This window comes from Miniopterus schreibersii (assembly GCF_964146895.1).
Source record: "Miniopterus schreibersii genome assembly, chromosome: 14".
Lineage (NCBI taxonomy): Eukaryota > Metazoa > Chordata > Mammalia > Chiroptera > Miniopteridae > Miniopterus > Miniopterus schreibersii.
The window spans coordinates 48,180,590-48,200,479 of NC_138114.1; the positions used below are offsets into that span (position 1 = coordinate 48,180,590).

General features: G+C 36.0%; 1 protein-coding gene across 2 annotated transcripts in view; it reads left to right on the plus strand.

The window, feature by feature from the left end:
* ATRNL1 (attractin like 1) overlaps positions 1-19,890 on the plus strand; it is a gene marked incomplete at its 5' end in the record, with an annotated part of 352,817 nt that overhangs the window by 100,485 nt on the left and 232,442 nt on the right. For both annotated transcript variants that reach the window (XM_081158751.1, XM_081158750.1), the window contains 3 exons: positions 508-586; positions 1,945-2,102; positions 11,694-11,755. In XM_081158751.1, the coding sequence (XP_081014877.1) occupies positions 508-586; positions 1,945-2,102; positions 11,694-11,755 (299 nt within the window). The remainder of the gene's footprint in view (positions 1-507; positions 587-1,944; positions 2,103-11,693; positions 11,756-19,890) is intronic.

A 19,890-nucleotide genomic window follows, 5' to 3' on the forward strand; every position in this document is an offset into this window, starting at 1 on the left:
TTGTCCCTCTGTACAGGTGTTTAAGTGATATGATCTCTTTTTTGCCCAAGTTGGTTCATCATTTTTACCTGAAAGTTTTAGTTTGCATTGTTTAAGTATTTTTTAACTAGATAAAGTGCATGTAATAATACAACATGCACCTAACAAGAAGTCTTTCAACAAAATAATATATTGCTGTGAAATTTTTGGACTAATTCAAACCTGTATCATTTAAATAGTAACTACAGATAAGCAAAAAGAATTAAAATGCAAATATTGAATTACAGCAGCTTCTGGCTTGTATACGGAAGGCCAGATTTTAGTAGAGAAGATAAATGGAAATCTGAAATCTACCTTTGTACCTATCACCTATATTTTTTTAAAAGAGTGTAATTGGCATCTGCACATAGTTGAATATTGTCATAATGTATGGAGTTTGAGAAATATAGCATGGACATAATTAAAACATTGAACATATCTACCTAGTATAATTTGATTTTTAAATCTCAATATTTTCTTTCTTGGTAGTCAAACAAAAATTTGGATATTTCGATTAATGCATCAAACAACTTTAATCTCAACGTTACGTGGTCAGTTGGTTCAACAGGTAAGAGAACTTTGTTGCCAAGTGTCTTTCACATGTTTCTATGTGGACGGTGTTCTAACATGACCTTTTACTATTCATTTAAATAATTGAAATTAAAACAATATTATAGGCCTAATCACTGTGCTGTTTCAGATGAAAATAATAAGTAGCATTATTAATAAAGCTTCATTACTTTGTTAACTTTCTCCCTTATTCAATTAAAATTAGATGGGGAACAAATATTGTACATGACTTAACTTTTTAAAATGTGAGTGTCATGAATCGCTATGATTTATTTAAGATTGATTACTTTTTTAATGACTAAAGAGATTGAGGTTTCAATAATTTGATTCACTATTGAAACTGTAAATTTAATTATTAACCTTAAATCGCTATAAAACAATGAAATTCTTCTGTGAAGACTGATGAATTAACAACTTATCTATTACTTTTTGTTAAGTTGGAGGGCTTGGTAAGATGGTTGGAAATGCTTTATTTCATCCCTGGCCTGTGTGTCTCAGTTGGTTAGAGCATCGTCCTGTGCACAGAAGGGTCACGGGTTCAATTTCCAGTCAGGGGACATACCCAGGTTGTGAGTTCCATCCCCAGTCAGAAGGCAACCAATAGGTGTTTCTTTCTCACATCTATGTTTCTCCCTCTCTCTCCCCCCACCTCTTGAATCAGTAAAAAGCATATCCTCAGGTGACGATTTAAAAAAAAATGCTTTATTTTATTTGGGTAATTTCAGTAAATATTTATTGAATAATGAATATTTAACTATTGAACATTTAGCTCATGTTTTAAATTATAAGCTCCTCCCAATTTATTCAAATTAGTGATGTTTCAGTTTGTGGTAAGACAGACAAATTGATTTCCCCCCTATTTTTTAATTTAATTGAGACATGAGAAATACAGCCTGATTTATTTTGAAATGCTCTGTGGAGTAGTAGGTAGAAGGAACTGTTTCTGAAGCCATATATACCTGAGCCCCAGAGAGGAATTTACCGTTCAGTAGCTGTATACTTGAGGCAAGTGCTTTAATCTTTCTGAGACTCAAATTTCAATTTGAACAACTGAGATGGAACTTGGAAAACCTCTGGGATAAAATTGCTATTAGAAAAGAATAAAAGCCTAGTGCATAGCACTTAATCAGTGTTACGATTTTTGAAAATAATTTTTCTGCTAAATCTATTTTATTATATTTATGACATTATATTACTTTTTCTTTTGTCAGTCTAAATTGTAAGCATGAGTTTATTTTGATAATTATGTTCTTATAAGTACAGCTATAAAAAAAGTATAATATATCCTTTTAAGTTCATAAAGATCTGTTTTCTGATATGAATTACTTAAATTTTGTATTATTGTTTGTATTTTAGCTGGAACAATATCTGGGGAGGAGACCCCTATAGTTTCCAAGACTAATATAAAGGAATACAGAGATAGTTTTTCCTATGAAAAATTTAACTTTAGAAGCAACCCAAACATCACGTTCTATGTGTACGTCAGCAACTTCTCCTGGCCTATTAAAATACAGGTAAGTCTTAAAATAGTGTTAAATCTATGACTGTTGAGTATTTTCATTAGAAAAAGATTGTGGTTTCTTTCAAAGTGATGAGATAGATGGAGTTCTGTGTTTTGAACAATACGAAAAAAGAATACACTGATGTTTGTGATTATTAATATCTCCATAAAAAACATTCATAAAATAATGTTGACTCAACCAAAGAATGTACCGATTTTTAATGAAATTATATTCTAAAGAAATGCATCCAACTTGAAATTAGGTTATTTGGATTTTCTGATTAATTGTATACTTTGAGTGTTAAATAAATATTCTTTTCTTACAATCCCACTTGAAATTACTCTGCTGTGTTTAGGAATCTCATTTTTGCTTTATTATATACTGAAGGTAATTTAAACTTGCTTTAAAAATTAAGCATTCGCTGTACTTAACAGTTCTTTCAGACCCACCGCCTCTTACTGTTGGTATCTTTACCTCTGCTACTTACTTGTTGTATGTTTTGTTTTTATTGTGTTTTAGCGACAGGCTGCTAAGGATTCAGATTCATTTCTAGGAGATACTCAGGATGCTCTGTCTTGAAATGTGCATGGTTTGAGCTCTTACTTTCTGCTCTTATGAGAGTAAAGTCTGTACTTTGGGATTTGTTCATTTAGTCATTCTCTTATGACTGATTGTTTGGTTTGATTGAATTCAAATTAGTTTATGGAACAGATCATATGTTCCAAGTCCTGGCCTAGGTCTGTTTCAAAATTTAAAAAATTTTTACAGATTACTTTCTTCTTTTATATTAATAAATGACAACTTATGACCTGTGGCTACAAATGTTTGCATGTTTTATTGACATTCATCTCTGTGTGTTTTGTGAGAGGACTGAGTAATTTTAAAAAATCATGTTTACTGGAAAAATCTTTCTCTTTAGTTTATGATTGAAGGCGACAAAAAGGCTCATTTATAGAGCTTATTAAATAGTAAATAAAATGGAAATAATTGTTATATTTTTAATTGTCCCATGCCCTTTATTTCTTGGTTATCTAATTGTATTTTATTTTTAAGAGCATTACATAGTTACTTTAGAATGCTTATGAATATTTAATAGTTAGAAATTAACTTTCTAAATTGGATTTACTTTTGGGAACATCTTAGTAATATGTTCTGGATCCCAAACAAGAATTTGTGTAATAACGTTGACATATTTGACTCTCCTAGAATAGGAAAATGTGGAAAATAACTGAGATGGTCTAGATAGGTAGAGCTTAATTTCTCCTCTGAGTAAAATGATTGTATTAGTCATGAGAAATGTGTTTTACTAAGGTATATTAGTATGTGTGTTTGTTTATAGAACTATAATAAACTTTCAATTATTAAACCTAAAATAGTAAAATTCTTTCAATCGAGATTTATTTTCTAATAGAATTGTATTACATTGATTGATTTTTAAGTGTTTAGCCAACCTTGCTATTCAGGGGTAAGCTCCACTTTGTCATTTTGTATTACTTCTTTTATATATTATTGGATTTGATTTGTTACATTTTTGTTAAGAATTTTTTTATGCCTATGATATTGAGGAATATTAGTCTGTAGTTTTCCATTGTAATCTTGTTAGATTAGGTATTATGGTACTGCTGGCCTTACAAAATGAATTGGGCAATAGTTCTTCCTCTGTAATTTCCTAAAAGAATTTGTGTAGAATAGGTTATTTTTCTATGAATTTTCTTGTTGTTTTAGTGGTTACTTTATGGTTTATCATAGACATTAAACTTCTCATTATCTATCTCCAAATAATTTTACATCACTCATTTTTTGAATATTAACCTTAAGATAGTATGCTTCCATTTTCTTCCTTCTGGTCTTTGTGTCATTGTTGAATAAATTTTACTGTTTCCTTTATTATGAAGTCATTCTGCACTTGCTATTTTTGATGGAGTCAATTGTATTTAAAGATATTAAAAATAAGAAATTATCTTCTATTTTACCTACATAGTTACTCTTTTAATCTAGGTATTTTTCAAATATCCTTCTCCTACTGCCTAATGGACATCCTTTAAAACTTTAGTGCAGATCTGCTGGCAATGAATTATATCATCCCATATTTCTGAAAAAGTCTTTATTTCAGTTTTATGGGGATTAAAGAATCCTAAATTGTAGCTCTTTTATATAATGAGTCTTTTTCCTCTTCTGCATTAAATTTTTGTTCTCTTTATTATTGATATTGGCCAATTTGATTATAATGTACATAGGTGTGGTTTTCTTCATGTTTTCATGTATTTTTGTGTGTGTGTGTGTGTGTATGGGTTTTATTGAACTTCATAAAAACATTATAATTTTCACCAAATTTGGAAAACTTTCAGCTATTATGTCTCAAAATTTTGTCCTATCTCTCTCCTCTCCTTCAGTCTCCAATTGTATGTATATTAGATGGCTTGAAATTGTTCCTTGGCTTACTAATGCTCTGTTCTTAATTTTTAATTCACTATTTTTTTCTCTGTGTGTTTCATTGTGCATATTTTTTTTCTTATATCTTCAAGTTCATAAACTTTTCTTTTATAATGTTTAATCTGATATTAACCCCCTTCAGCGTATTTTTCAACTTACACATATTTTTTATCTCTAGAAACTTAAGTAGTTTTTTGGAAATATCTTCCATGTTCTCTACTTATTATGCTCCATCTTTTTTCTTCCTCTTGAATATACAGATTACAATTATCATCACAATGACCTGTGGCATTTAAAGGTTCACCTCCTATTTTACCCACTCAGGAGTGATTGTCCTGTGTTGCTTGATATCCAGTGCCTGAAAACAAGTGTTTCAGATATTTTGTCTTTTTTACTACTTGATTAGACATGAAGATAAATCCATTCTCTGTTACTCCATTTTGGGAAGAGATAAAAATCTTACCTATAATTTTGAGTCTAAATAGTAAGTAGAATAAGTATAGTAGCCACATGTTAGTTCACCAACTGAGGAGACTGTTACCAGATATGTGGTTTTATGTTTACTTGTAAATTGTTTTATTTATTAGCCTAGATTTACGCTTCCAAGTACTTTTCAGATAAACAGCAGTTAAGGTGCAGACATATTTCTATATATTTTAGATTTCAAAGACATTCTATTGCAGATTCCAACAAGCTATAAGTTATGTGAAAGTTTACAATCCATGGATGAAATTGTTCATAAATATTTACCAACTACATTTGTGGAAGCAGTTATCTTAAAAAGTGTCTGAAATAAAGTACAAAATACCTAATTTTTATTGAAAAATATCCATCATACCATGAGATACCAAGAATACTCTGTTCAAAAATAAATATCACTGTCCCCCCCCAGTTTTATCAGTGAGTTTCAAACAAGCAAAAATAGTTTGTGATAAAAATTAACATTTAAATTTCATGACCATTTTTACTTAATTTATTTTAATGTTTGCTTCAGTAGACTTGTAGCACAGAGAGACACCTTTGTGTGTATAGCTGAGAGGAAGTGCTTCAGGTTATTTTAGCCGTTCAACTTGTAATTTAATTCTTTTTTTAAAGTAAGCTATAGCATAGAACATGTATAAAGATTTAAATACTTAACTATTTGTTGTTTATGTGAAAATATTTGTATCATATCCTTTTTGTAAGCAACATATTTCACACAGATTTTACTTCAATTAATATCAATAGTATTTTCATTAATTTTTTCCATCACACATCTTTCGTGTACTTTTGGTTGTAGTATTTCCACTGTACACTTGAAGAGATTGACTCGATCAATTTAAAACGTGGTACATGAATAAGGGAAGTTTTTGCTGATATGTGAGAAAGGAGAAAAGTATTTCATTTGTCTTGATCCAGTTTCAGTCTAATGTTTCTGTTGAGATGAAACATCCTCGCATGATAATAGGTCTTTGTAAACTTCTGCAAGTAATGAACAAAATAAAAAATTAAAGCAATGGCACCTTCTGTACTTCATCAGTCAAATGCTAACCTAAAGTAGTGCTCCTTGCAGAAATGTCAGAAACTGAACATTTATATAAATTTTTGGCTACGCTTTCAAGCAGACATTAAGCTTCAACATATACAGGACATTTTTCTAGAGAATGAACTAGTATATAAAATAGTATTTTCCCTCAGGTAGCTCATGAAATATATTGTAAGCATTTTTTTGAGTAGTGAATAAAGAAATCCGACTTGAAATGAGCTTTAAAGTAAAACAAGGGACATTGCAGGCTTCGAAAACAGGACACGGAGAGGAACTGTCTTTGGGACTTTAAGATCTCAACATCCCCTCCGATCATATTACCTAAAACGTCATCCCTTTATGTTCTTTGTACCGCATTATGCAAGTAATCACTGAATTGCTAGCGCGCTTTTTCTTTCTCCGTCTCTAGTTTCTGTTTCCCATGTTGACCCTATTCTACTTCAGTCGGGTTTATTGCATCCTTATTTAGTATCCTGGAGAGAAAAGGGAAAAGATTCTTTCTTAGAGCCTTTGTGCAGTTTCAGGGACATATTTTGGTTTGTTTACTTCATAAAATGTTGCCGGAGCCATTCACTTTGGCTGACATAAGTGCGAATGATATTTATGAACCGGAGACCCTAGGTTACGTATCCACCTCTTTGACGGTTACAGAGGTGATACTGAAGTAGGAAAGCTGCTTGGGGACAGTTGTATTGAAGCGAGGTTTTGAAGGATGTGTAGGAGTTCGGCAAAGGGACGTGATGCACGAGGGAATTCTAGACAAGAATATGGGTCTTCACAGTTATGAAGAATTTTCACCAAGGAGCAATATGGATTTTTTTTATTGTTTGGAAAATAGGCCGCATGGCAGACATCTGATGATGTAGGATGAACGTGTGTGGGGCGTGTGGGATGACAGGAGTGGGGGAAAGTGGAGACAGAATGTAACTGGAAAGTTTCCTTGAAACCGACTGATAAAGAATTTTCAGAGTTAATCATCGGATGTGCATTTTAGAAAGAAAATTTGGACAGTCATCTGGCGGAAAGAATTTTATGAAATTGAATCTAAGTGGTGTGTTTTTTTTTAATTTGACATTAAAAAAAGGAATTTTGTATATTCTGAATTGACAGCCAAAGTACTAAGCCTGTTACCCACAGCGTCGGTACTGACACTCCGCGGGAGGATGCTACTGCTCAGTTCAGAGAAATACATGTTCTGTTACTGCGCACGGAGTTTGATAGACCCGTCTGAGCGACCAGAGAATGGCCAAGTGCCCACACCAAGAAAGGAGTCTTTTTCTAGGAGTATTTCTGACTTAAAGTATGATTTTTGCTCTCTTTCACTTTCATTTTCTCCAAGACAGTAGCTGTGAGTTGCATGCCCGGCATGTGGGGCGCAGTACTGTGGATCAGGGGCAGTACATAAGTGCCATCCACGTTCTCGAAGGATTTAAACTTCTTCCCCACTCTCCTGCAGCCTGGCGTCCACCCGCAGCTCCTCTGGAACCCCACGTGGTCCTCGGTCCCTCCCGGGCGCCCAATTTCAGTTCCCCGCGGCGGTGGCGGCTGCCCGTCAGCAGCGTCCCTGCTCCCCAGGCCACCGCGCTCGCACTCCTCCTCCTCTGTCGCCAGATCTTTACGTTTTACGTTATTTCCCTGTATTCCTCAGCTGCACCGTAGCCGCTCTGCTCTTCGGCAGCGCGCTTTCTGTGGGGCCTCACCCCCTCTGACGGCCTCCGGGGTATTGTTTCTTTAGACTTTGGAGCTACTGTTACTTGCATACTTTGTAGGCAGTAGAGCCTCTGGAAAAGTCAGGGTTGGTGAAGTACAAATAGTTGAAGTGCAATTTGAGTATGTAAAAATAAACTACTTCAAGCTATTTTAGCTCCTAGTGAACTGAATATTATAAATGTATACATCAATAAATACGGGATATTACATATAGGTCTAAATAAAATATATGAGCAGTGTGTATCTATATCTGTCTTTAGACTTTGGGTAAAAATAAAAATAAATGAAAATTGTTTATATGGGTTTTATCATATAAAAAGATGTTGAGTAAAATAATATTAGTATTTATATTACGTTCTCATTAAAATCACTGTAGCTTCTCTTTTTAATCATGTATATTTTATTACAAGTTGTATTATCAAATGTGGTTATATTTTTTACCTCTTAGCCCATTCCTCAATAATTCATTAACGTTTTAAATTTATTTTTAAGTAATTCTTTTATTATTTTATAAAGCATTTTAGTGAGAATTACATGACAGGCAGTTCTCGTAGGATAAAGACCGCACGTGGGTAAGACTGTGCTGGTTGCTAAGTTACAGGATAGATTATGACTTCTTATCTAAAAACATTGTTGCTGCCCAAAGTCACTCGCTCCATGATTTTTTAAATGTTTTTGAAGATGTTTGAGAAATAAATATCTCTAGTGAGGATTTTTATTTTACTTTTTTGTAAGTATAATACCAAGTTGTTGTTTTTGGTTTTTTTTTGACTATCATTTAGATGGATGTATTGTAAACGCTTATTTCTTATAGCATCGTAAATCTAGCGCTTACTAATGGAATTCTAGAAATCAAGAAAATTACTATTTTTGTCTATCAGATACATACTACACCAACCAGATCAGGAGAATGATAATTTGGCCATTGAGAGCCCTGCTATTTTGATATATTATTTGATGAATTTATGTTTTTAAGGAAATAGCTTCAATTTAATGTAAATCATTCTAGTTTTAAACCAATTTTCTTCATTGTCTCTGAGAGAGTATTTTATGTCTTGGATTGCCAACTACTTCAGCATTCAAATATCCTTGAAATTTCCAGTTGTGACTGACTGTGAGGCATATAGCAGCAGTGTTACGTGGTAAATATGTTAATAATCTAGTAATTAAACAGGAAGATACTCATTTTTCTTTCCGAGCGCTGGGAACCATGCTACTCGGTTGATCTGCACCAGTTTCTAAAGTGAGGTTTTATTTCGGTGACACATCCTTTATGACTTGTAAGGCCATGCAATTGAATCTTGACGATAAAAGAGAAAAAAATACTACTAAAACCGCAATGCTAATAACTTGAAAAGGGGAAAGATTGCATTGAGCTTAAGCACTTTTATTCTACAAGAGTGCTGCTCATTAGCACTTATACATCACCATTTAAATTAAATTAGATTAAATTAGTTTGAATCTAAATTACCTGTTTCTGAGTAATTGGGATTTGGTAATTTACTATTAAGTCAATCTGCAAACTATGTCATAATTTAGATTTGATTTTTTTAAATGGGAATACTGCTGGGAATCGTTCCTCAATTTGCAATTTCCATTCGGGTAGGAGACTAGGTGATAAGATAGTTTAAGTTAATACAGAACAGGGGAGAAGAGGGGAGTCCCGGCGCTGATGTGTATACGTTTTCATCGCAGGCGTGTTAGCGGTTTGAACGTAGGCGATGGGCCATTTGAGCGCAGGAGGTGGTTAGCTACTAGGTAACGAGGCACTGACGTGAAGAGGGGCTTACATCTGGTCCGTGCTGTTTGAAAAGTCGGGGTTATACTGATGTGCTGAGAAGCATATCCTTGTGTACCCCCCCAAGTTACCCCAGAGGACACATATGATTGCTGTTGATGGCTTCCAAACTGTTATAAGCTTAAGGAATTCATCGGCTCTCCGTTAAGACACACTTTTTCCTTTTGTTTTAAGCTGCACCTCTCTTTTGTCGTGAAAACTAGATTGGCATAAGTTTAAGAAGTGGTATTTGATCTCCTAGCCAATATCAATTACACTAATCAGGACATATAAATGTGAGGTAAATAGTAGATGGTACTTCAGACACATACTATTGTAGCGCTACATGGGAAGATTTTATGACAGCTGAAATATAAGACTGGCTGCAACAGGTGCAGATGCTCTAGAGAGTAAGTGAAGAAAGATGTATCAGTCATATCAAGTTTACACTGTAATGCCAGAGTTGAGTAGTAAAAACAGACCGTATTGCTCACAAAACTGAAAATATTTACAGAATATGTACAGGCCCTAAACGGGAAAAGTTTGTTGACTCCTTATTTTAAATATTACTACTAATGTTATTTTTATAAACAATAAGATTGTTAGATAAGATGGCTTATGGGTATAATACGGTTTTCTAAGAAAATGACTTATAAGGAGCCTACCTATTCAGTCTTTCCATTTGTAAAATGAATCTCGCTATTAAAGTTCTCCAATTCTTTATAGAAGAAAGTTTTTAAAAGCCATTGATTTCCCTTCTACATCTAATTAAACTCTTTAAAAAATTTAATGAATTCTTGTTCAATATTCATACAACCGTATAGATATTTTTAGATATTTGCCATTATAATATAATTTGATTTTATAAAGTTCTATGATTTTTATATAACATAGAGAAAACAATTTCATTTCTATATAATCTTCATTATCATTTTTAATACCAAAATAATTTTATCCACGTTTTACAACTCCATGGTATATTATTGGAAATTTGGAGGTTTTAAAAAAGTAATGTAGCAATAAATATTGCTCTCATTTATGTGATATATACATATGATATTCAACATCACTAGCCGTCAGGGAAATGTAAATAAAAACCATGTGAGATACCACTACATACCCACTGCAATGGCTGATGTTAAAAAGAGTGAAAATGTCACGTTTCGGTGAGGATTTGGAGTAACTGGGATTCACATACATTATTAGTGACTATGCGTAATGGTACAGTGACTTTGAAACAATATTGCTTGTTTTATAAAATGTATCCCACATTTACCATATGACTAGCAGCTCTGCTCCTAGTTTGTACACAAGAGAAATGAAAACAGGCCGCACAAAAAGTCTTAATCACAAATATTTATAACGCCATTACTCATGAAATCCCCAAACTGGAAACAATCCATAAGTATATTAACTGGAGAATAGATAAGCAAAATATATATCCATATTATATAATACTCAACAATAAAAAGAAATGAAATGTTATTACGGGCACTGTCATGGACAAATCTTAAAAATACTGTGCTAAATGAAAGAAATCCAACATGAAAATTACATTGTATAAAAATAAAAACTTACTGCTGAAGTTTCAGCTAACTCGATATGTTAGCAATTCACTTTATCAATTATTTGGAGGCTGTTTAAAAACATAGGGTGAATGAGGATACTGTTAAATTTTACCATTCATTTGTCTCTTGATTTGGATTAAGTTCTTGAATAATTACTGGATAGCTTGAATAAAATCATTACAGAAAAGGGAATTTCAAAGATATATTTATGTAGGCCCAAGTTTTAAAATTTACTTTAAATGTGACTTGAAAAATCTTGTCATGTTTTCATGGGAATGACCACAGAACCAAAATGGGAACGTGTTGGTTATCTGTAAAGGGCCATGTTCTAGCCGCGTCATCAGCCAATAGGAATCTCCCTAAATTAAAATTGAATTTTAACATTTTAGGGTCAGAAATGGTCCATACATATCCTCAGAGAAACTACCAAATGTAAGGTGTTGTTACTGATTTTGATTCCAGCATGAATGGTTTATAATACGGTGATCCAATTGTCTGGATCGTTGAAAAGTATAGTATTTACAAATGCCATGAAGCATGATCATATCGATTCAGTAAGTTTCAAACTTTCTTTCATTTTGATCTTTCAGATTGCATTTTCACAACACAACACAATTATGGATCTCGTGCAGTTTTTTGTCACCTTCTTCAGGTAATTTGCTTTTATTGACTTCGAATTTGTTAAACCTACAATTTGATATATGTTCTGTCAATCTGTTTGGTAATCTATGAAATCTTTAACCTTAATATATCATATATTATGTCTTGAATAGTTTTACATGCTTAAATATATACCACAGAGCAGAGGAAACATACTTGAAATACACTTTTGCAAGATTATTTTACTGTTGTACCGTTTCATAGTTAGTGGGTTCAGTGGAATGAGGGTAACCTTGTGTCCCCCGTCACATAAGTAATTAAAGCCTGTTTTAATTAACAAAACAGTACATTCTCCATGTTGATTAGGTACATCTCCTAAATCAATTCAGTGATTTCTTAGGAAATGATCATATGTGCCTAGCAATGTGCTAAAATCTGTAGGGAGTAGGAACAAGCCTGTATTTTATGTTCTCGAAGTGTTTATAATCTGGATGGACTAAATTTGACTGAATAGAGCACCATTCCTAGGACATTAGTTATTTGAAATAGCAACGGTGGGTTCGTAAAAAAGGGTTTCATAATTAAACACCTTTGGAAAATGTATTTACTGAAGTTAAGTACGGCCCTTTTAGTTTTTTAACTTACATTACTTTGATAGTTTTTAATATGCTTATTTGCAATGTATCTTTCTAAAGGAGAGGGTAGAGTTTGAAGCATTTCTTGAGACATGAAAACTCTTTTCCATGGGATTTAAGTGGAGGAGCGCTGGGCTAGGGGAAGAAGCTGAGTGCCCGGGTTATGGCATCTTAGATCCTCTGGACTGGAAGGAGTGTAGGTTTCTTGACATAATTACGATGCACACCGCTTAGGCGGGTCCATTGGGTGCCGTTGTGCAAACTAGACAAATGTGTCCCCTCCTGTGGCGGACACAGCCCCACATCACAGCACACAGCTCTACAGACGGCGCAGTGTGAATCTTGACCTTCACCCAGCAAGGAGGCTGTACTGCCTTGGACAGTAATGAACCTTCCCAGCCCAGCACAGGTGCCATGCCAGGCCCTTTCCTAAACACCAGGTGACCGTTGCTGTTGATCTGGCCCGGACACCCATACGGCACTTGACTTTCTGATGCCTTCCCCACAGAGGTAGCAGACATTTCCTGTGAAGGCCCAGGTAGTAGACTCTCACATTTGCGGGCTGTGCGGCCTCTGCTGCGTGTGTGCACCCAGCGCTCTAGGGCTGCAGCAGCCACGGCCCGTATGGAAAGGAACGGAGGGGCTGTTCCAGGAAACCTTCATTATGAAAACAGCCGGCGGGCAGAGCACTGCCTGGGACACAGTGCCCCCTCCTGACCTCGCTTATGCCTCAGTGCCTCTAGTGACAGGGACCGCACCGCCTCCCAAGGTAGACTTTTCTATCTTCAGACAACTAATTGCTCTTCGTAACTGAGATGAGAGCTGGGTCCCTGTAATATCTCTTCTAATTCATCCACATGGGCCCATTCCATAGAAAGCCTAATCTCTCATCTCCACTTACAGCCCTTCAGTTTTCCACACTGTTTTCTCAGATTTACCCATTCCCTGTTTATTTGTCCATTTCTGCCCTCAACACCTTTGCGTGGTGGTCACTTTGCTCTGGGAACAGTCACGTTTGTCTCCATCCCTTGAAAAATTGTAGTTTCCAGAATTGAACGCTATAAACATATTTACCTCTAACAGGAGTGCAAAGTCTGTTCATGCTGTAAGTATGTCCCTTAAAAGTGAAATTTGAGGAAACATCTTAAATTGAGTTAATGTTTTATGACTTTCTACTTCTGAATATAAATGGATTTTAAGGTTATTAATTATGTTATGTCTTTGGCAAGTATTAGAAGTTAGAATCAAATGAGCATTATTTAATGCATCAAAGTAAAACTTTTTGCGATGCAGAATAGTGTGGATGGAAATATACTGTTTAAGGTTTTATTTGAAGCTTTTGAATTTGTGCGCATATTTAAGTCTAATAGTTCTTTTATTGAATAAAAGAAAGCTAGTGTTAATGTGTGCCATGTCTTAGAGATGGTCTTATTATGTTGTCATCGTGGACAAAGTGGAAAAAAATATACTAATGATTGTGTGAGATAAAATACATTTGACGGGGTATTTTTTTGTCATTTAAATCTGTTTCAGTAGTGAAATGTAAATTAGTATTAAAATTGTCTCATTGTTAAGAAAAATCATGGACAGACTATTTTGAACTTTATTTAGTTGTGTGCTTTTTTTGTTTAATAAGGCCACTGATAAGTTTTAAAAGAGAGTTTCAAAGAGGCCAGCATTTGTGGACACCCTTCAGTCGGGCCACCATGACTGCCAGTGCTGTTCCTAACTGAGTTACTGAAGCAGCAGAGAGGGACATGTGTCAGCTTTGGGTGTAGCCACGATTCTATGGAGGCCAGTTCACAAACTGTCAGTTTTCTAACTCTTTGTATTGGGTATAGTTCTGTGAAACCAGACAAATTGCCTGCTTCCAAAATACAGTGGTGGGACAGGCACAGGGACATTCCCATTCCCAAAGGGAGGACTCTGAAGGAAGGAGGCAGTGATGGGTCCTATTGTGTCGCAAACCCAAGGCAGATCCCATGAGCTCTTTAGACCAGAGAAGTCCTCTTTGGCTTAATGCTGTACCTCAGGGCCCACTGGGGTGTCAGCATCACCCCACAGCTCTGTGGAGGAGCCCTGCCCCTTCAGGTGGTGAGATGGCCCTGACCCTAAAGCACTGGGCAGTGGCATCCTGGTTCTCCCCAAACCAAGGAGGCTTCACCCTTTGAAACTGAGGAGAACTAGTCTTGCCCCCCAGGGCTTTGGTGGGAGTGGGAGCCCTGATGATCTCTGAATGACTTTTGGGGTCATTCTTCCCTTTTCTAGAAGTATAATTCTGTTCCCAGCTGAATGCCTATGGCTCAATCCGAGAAGTCTGACTGCATTCCTCCATTCTGTCCTGCTTTTATGTTCACTTCGGTTCAAGCTGGCAGGTGTCCAGGCTGGTGCAGTCCCACCTCTGTTTCTTGTTTCTGCTGACATGTTGATCATATCCATGAGCCACACCCATGATTTCTTTATCAAATGGTGGTTTAGCCACATCCTTAGTATTCTCTTTAGAACAAACTTTCTCAGGTTTTTTTTTTTTCAATTTGGATAGACTGAGAATTTTCCAAAATTCCAAATTCTGGTGCCTTTGTGCCTAACAATTCCTTCCTCAGTTCATCTCTCTCTTCTTGCATTTTACTATAAGCAGGTCAGAGAGCTGGAGCCACATCTTCAGTACTTTCCTTATAAACCTCTTATGCCAGATATCCAATGTTCATGGATTGCAAGTTCCACTTTCACCATACACTAGAACACAATTCAGCCAAGTTCTTTGTTATGTTATAACAAGGACTGCCTTTCCTCCAGTTTTCAATAACCTGCTCATCACTTTCATCTGCTACCTCACTAGAATGGCCTTGAACTCTTGTATGTGTATCAACATTTGTTCATGATTGTGTATTCTGTAAGAAAATAGTTCTTGTTTCTTTCTGACCTCTCACTAGAATCACCTTTTAAGTCCACGTTTCCCTCCTCAGTCTCTTCACATCAATCTGGGCCCTTTCTGGCCTGCATCTCAAAATTCCTCCAGCCTTTACCCATCACCTTGTTCCAAAGCTGCATCCACATTTTAAGGTATTTGTTACAGTGGCCTCTACTTCTTGGCACCAAAATCTGTCTTAGTCTGCTCATGCTGATGTAACAAAATACCAAAGACTGATGGCTTAAACAATGGAAATGTAGTGAATCTCAATTCTGAAGGCTGTTAAGTCAGTCTAAGTAAGATCTGGGTGCCTGTATGATTGGTTTCAGGTGTCTCTTCTCATGAGACCATTATTCCTGTGGATCAGGGACCCACTCTTATGACCTCATTTAATCTTAATTACCTCCTAAATCCCCTGACTCCAAGTATAGTCACATTGAATGTTAGGACTTCAACATAGAGATTGGATCAATACAATTCAGTCATAGTAAGGAGTATAAAGTTCATTTTGTTCCGATATTGTTTATAGCATTTGCATTAAGTTTTCTGTTACTTGAATTTGAAATCATCTCAACTACTAGTGCATCCTAAGATATAGTTGGTTCTTGCTCAATAACCCCCAAAAGTCTGTACCACTGTGTGCTATGAACATACTGTTTTCTCAGTTTTACCCCGGAGGCTTTGTCAATTTTTCATCTTTGATAACTGAAACAAGTTTTGTTTTTGCAATGTATAGGTTGGGCTTTTTTTGCATTCTAAGTTTATGATTTTATTTTTTAATATTTTACTTAGTTAAAAAAATCCTTCAAGTGTTAGGAAAGCATTTTTTTAAATCTTTGAAAGATATTTTCCAGAATAGCAGTAATTAGGGAGAAAATTGCTTTTTAAAATAATACATTTTTATATTTCAACACAGTTCCCTAGTTTGTAACATTTTTAGTTGAAATAAAAGATTAATATGCCCAAATCCTCTTTTAAAATATGTATTTAAGACTCGATTTTTATGATCAATTAACCTCAAATTGCTGTAAAATAGTGACAATATTATCTCTTTTTGCATTTGGCCGACTAGATTACCACCAGAGGGTATTTCTTTGTCTCTCGAAGCCTGCTTTACAATACGATATATACCACACTGTGCTACTTGTATTGAATTCTCTTTAATTTTCCCTAAATGAGAATATCTAATGAGCTCCATGTTTTTTTATTTTAAGAAGCCTTTCCATAATGACCATTCTATGAAGGTTAAAATCGAATTATTGAGCTCTCTCTCCCTCAGTCCTTGTGCTTTTCTTTCCCCCCATAGCTCATCTCCTTGCTTTTCAGTGTTTCCTTTCTTCCCTTCTTTCCTGTTTCATTCCCACTGGGGGCCTCACTGCAGGACGATGAACCTTTCATACCTTTTGATACTATTAGAGGGCATTTTTAATGAAATCCCAGTTACCCCCTGCCCCGTACCCCTACCAGGGAGCTGTAAGACTCGCGTGTAATGTAATAGGAAGAGATCTGAGGAAAGCGATGGAACATTTTCCCTGGTGGACTTACCACCGTCCCAGGTTCTCCAGTGCTGGCGGTTGACGTTGCTCGTAAGAATTCTGGCTTAAGAAATACATCAGGGAGAAGCTAACTGGAGCAGCTGGACCCATATGTATCAGTCATTTTATGAAGGGAGTGTTCTTCCCTCCCAAAGTCCGGTGGGCAGAGGGGAGCCAGCGGAGGGGACGGGGCACTGCTCCATCAAGGAATCCCCACTGATGGAGAGAGAGCCTGTCGTTCTTCAGGCCTCAGGGTGTCGCAGAGACTGGGAGTGTCTTTTGGTCGCCAGAGGATGAGGGTAGCTTTTCACCTATGCTGGGTAAATTTGTCAAGCTATTTTGTTTGTTTGCTTTTTTATCAAGCAAGTGTTCTTAAAAACTGGTTTTTGTTTTAAATATAGATATTTAAAAAGAACTATAATTTTTATTTGCAGTATAATTTATTACAAATCAAGAACACTTATAATTTATAATCTTGCTAAAAAGCTAATAATGCCAAATAAGACATTCAATGCTAGAAAAATTATAAGATATTCAAATCAATTAAGGAACCAATTCCATTCGTTTAGAAAAAGTTTAATGACATCTACTACTTGCCAGGAACTGAGATCTATTTCATTGAGTTTTTAATATTTTGAGAGATTATTAGAATATTATGGAATATTTTCTTAAATTATTGATTGAATTTTACCAACCAATTTATTTATATCATCCTGAGCTCTAATCTAATATGAATTAGCATAGAGAGCGTTCACTGCAAACCTCTAAAGTATATACATATCTTCTCTCCTGGATGTTGAAATTATGAAAACGGAACATTTTTATGCTGGATTTCCACATCATTATAAAAGTGGCACTGTGCACGTGAGTCATGAAATTTAGATCAGAAAGACTGTAATTTCCTCTGGAGAAATTCAGCAAGCCTTCACTCTCTTAAATTGAATCTCTGTCATGTAACTGTTGTGAATGAGAAGTATTGTGAATTACAGATTATCAAACAAAAATATTTTTGCTATTTAATCTGTATGTAGTTATTTAATACAAGTGAATTTTGAGACACATAGTGTTGTCTACTACAGATATTCTGAAAGACCCAGTTGACAAAATTTGTGCCCGACTGAGTGTGAGGGATGAGAAAGCTGGATGTGCCGCTGCATTTTAGCCGCAGTGACGGTGAAAGGCAGAAGGCGGGGCCGGGGAACTGCAACTGAATGCCTCTTCACTTAGGCGTGTTCCTTAGGCTCTCCCTGAGTTAGCTTTCTCATCTTTTTCCCTGAATCCTCATTGAAGGATAGGTTTTTATTGACTTTTAGAGAGAGGAATGAAGGGGGGGAGAAACGTCAGCTGGGGATGGAGCCCCCGGCCTAGGTGTGGCCCTGACCGCGAGCCAAGCCTTAAACCTGCCTGAGCTTCCACATGAGCATGTGGCACTATCCATGGTGTGTCATGTGGGATTACGGTGACTAAAGAAACAGCGCACCAGCACACCATAGTGCTTGCTACATGCTACTCAATAGATGCTGGTCTTATCTTAATGGATGTTATCAGGAGCTCAGTTTGGACATGGTAGGCTTGAGGTGATGTATCTATAATGTTAAGATTCTTAAGTGTGTAATGGTAGGATTGAATTTCAGGTCACTAGATCCTTGGACTTTATCTAAGTACCGTTTCTCAACAATGTTAACATGGATATAACAAAGGAAGTGTAAGCACCGTGGTAATAATTCAGACTAGAACAGGGTTTCTCAGCATTATCAGCATCTTGATCTGGAAAAACCTTGGGGTTGGGAGGCTGGCCTGTGTATCATAGGATAGTAACCGGCATCCCATCCGATGCCCACCAAATGGTAACAACCAAAAATGTCTTTGGACACTGCCACGTGTCCCCTGGAGGACACAACTCTCCCAACTGAGAATTACTGGAGCCGAGGGAATCATGTGGGCTTCAAGTATAGAAAGAAGTTTTAGCACACAGAAAAAGGAGTCAGTGTAGCCCAGAAAACAGAAGCAGCACTGATAGATGAGGACAGTTTAATAGAAGGATATGTTCATAGCTCGAACTAGCTAAAAATAGAAGGCACTGACTTGTAAGGCAGCTTCTCAGCTCCGAGTATTTAATTAGGAGCTGGGTCACTATCAGAATTGTGCTGAGAATTTCTTTTCTGGGAGGGAGTTTGAACTAAATAAACTCTTAGATGCCCACATTTTGGCAGGTCTGTCTGATGATACAGATTTTGAAAACCATTGCAAGCGAGGCCGTAGTTGAAGCCATGAAAATAACTGAGCCCTCTCTTGGAGAGCAAGAGAAGATAACAGCATGGTTGCTGTGAACTGGGTTTTAATTGAGAAGAGGGCATCCGGAGTGCAGCCTGCCTTCGCTGACCCTGTAATGTGTCAGGAAGGATGCAGGGAGACCAAGAAAATAATATATCCAGACGGAGTTTCAAAGAATGAATGATTGGTATTGTCAATGTGATTGACAAAAGACCAGTGTATTTGACTACTCGAAAGTCATGGTGAGGACAGTATCCTCTAAAGTGTTCAATGTTATATAAACATTAATCTTTATTAATATTAACATTTTTATTAGCACACAAGCCAGATGCCAGATTCTAAAGAGTTAAATGAAACTAGATTATGAGGAAATTGACAGGGAGGTGGGGTCAGTAAAGCAGCCTTGCTGTTTCTGTTCTTTAGGAGGTATGGGACTTGAGCACTTTGGAAAATCTAAATTAGTATGAGAAAAGTTTGTAAACATTAGAAGAGATAATTATATAAAAGATAAAAAAGTAGGTACCTCAGTGGTTTGGAAAGGTTAGGGTCATAGGCTTTTAAAAAATTTTTCTTTATTTTTATAAACCTACTTCCTTTGATCATCAAGAAAGAATTAGAAAACGGGTATGGAAATAGAAATGTTGTGAGACGGTGGGTAAGCTCCCAGCAGAGGGGGAGGGGAAGAGTTTGAGGCTTACGTAGTGGGGTTTGAATTTTAACACTACCTGCTCCCTGTGTGACTATAGGCAATTTACTTTGAACTCTGAGCATTGACTCCTTCTTTTCTAAAAAAAGGATAACACATGTTCTATGGAGTGTTCCTGGAGAACTA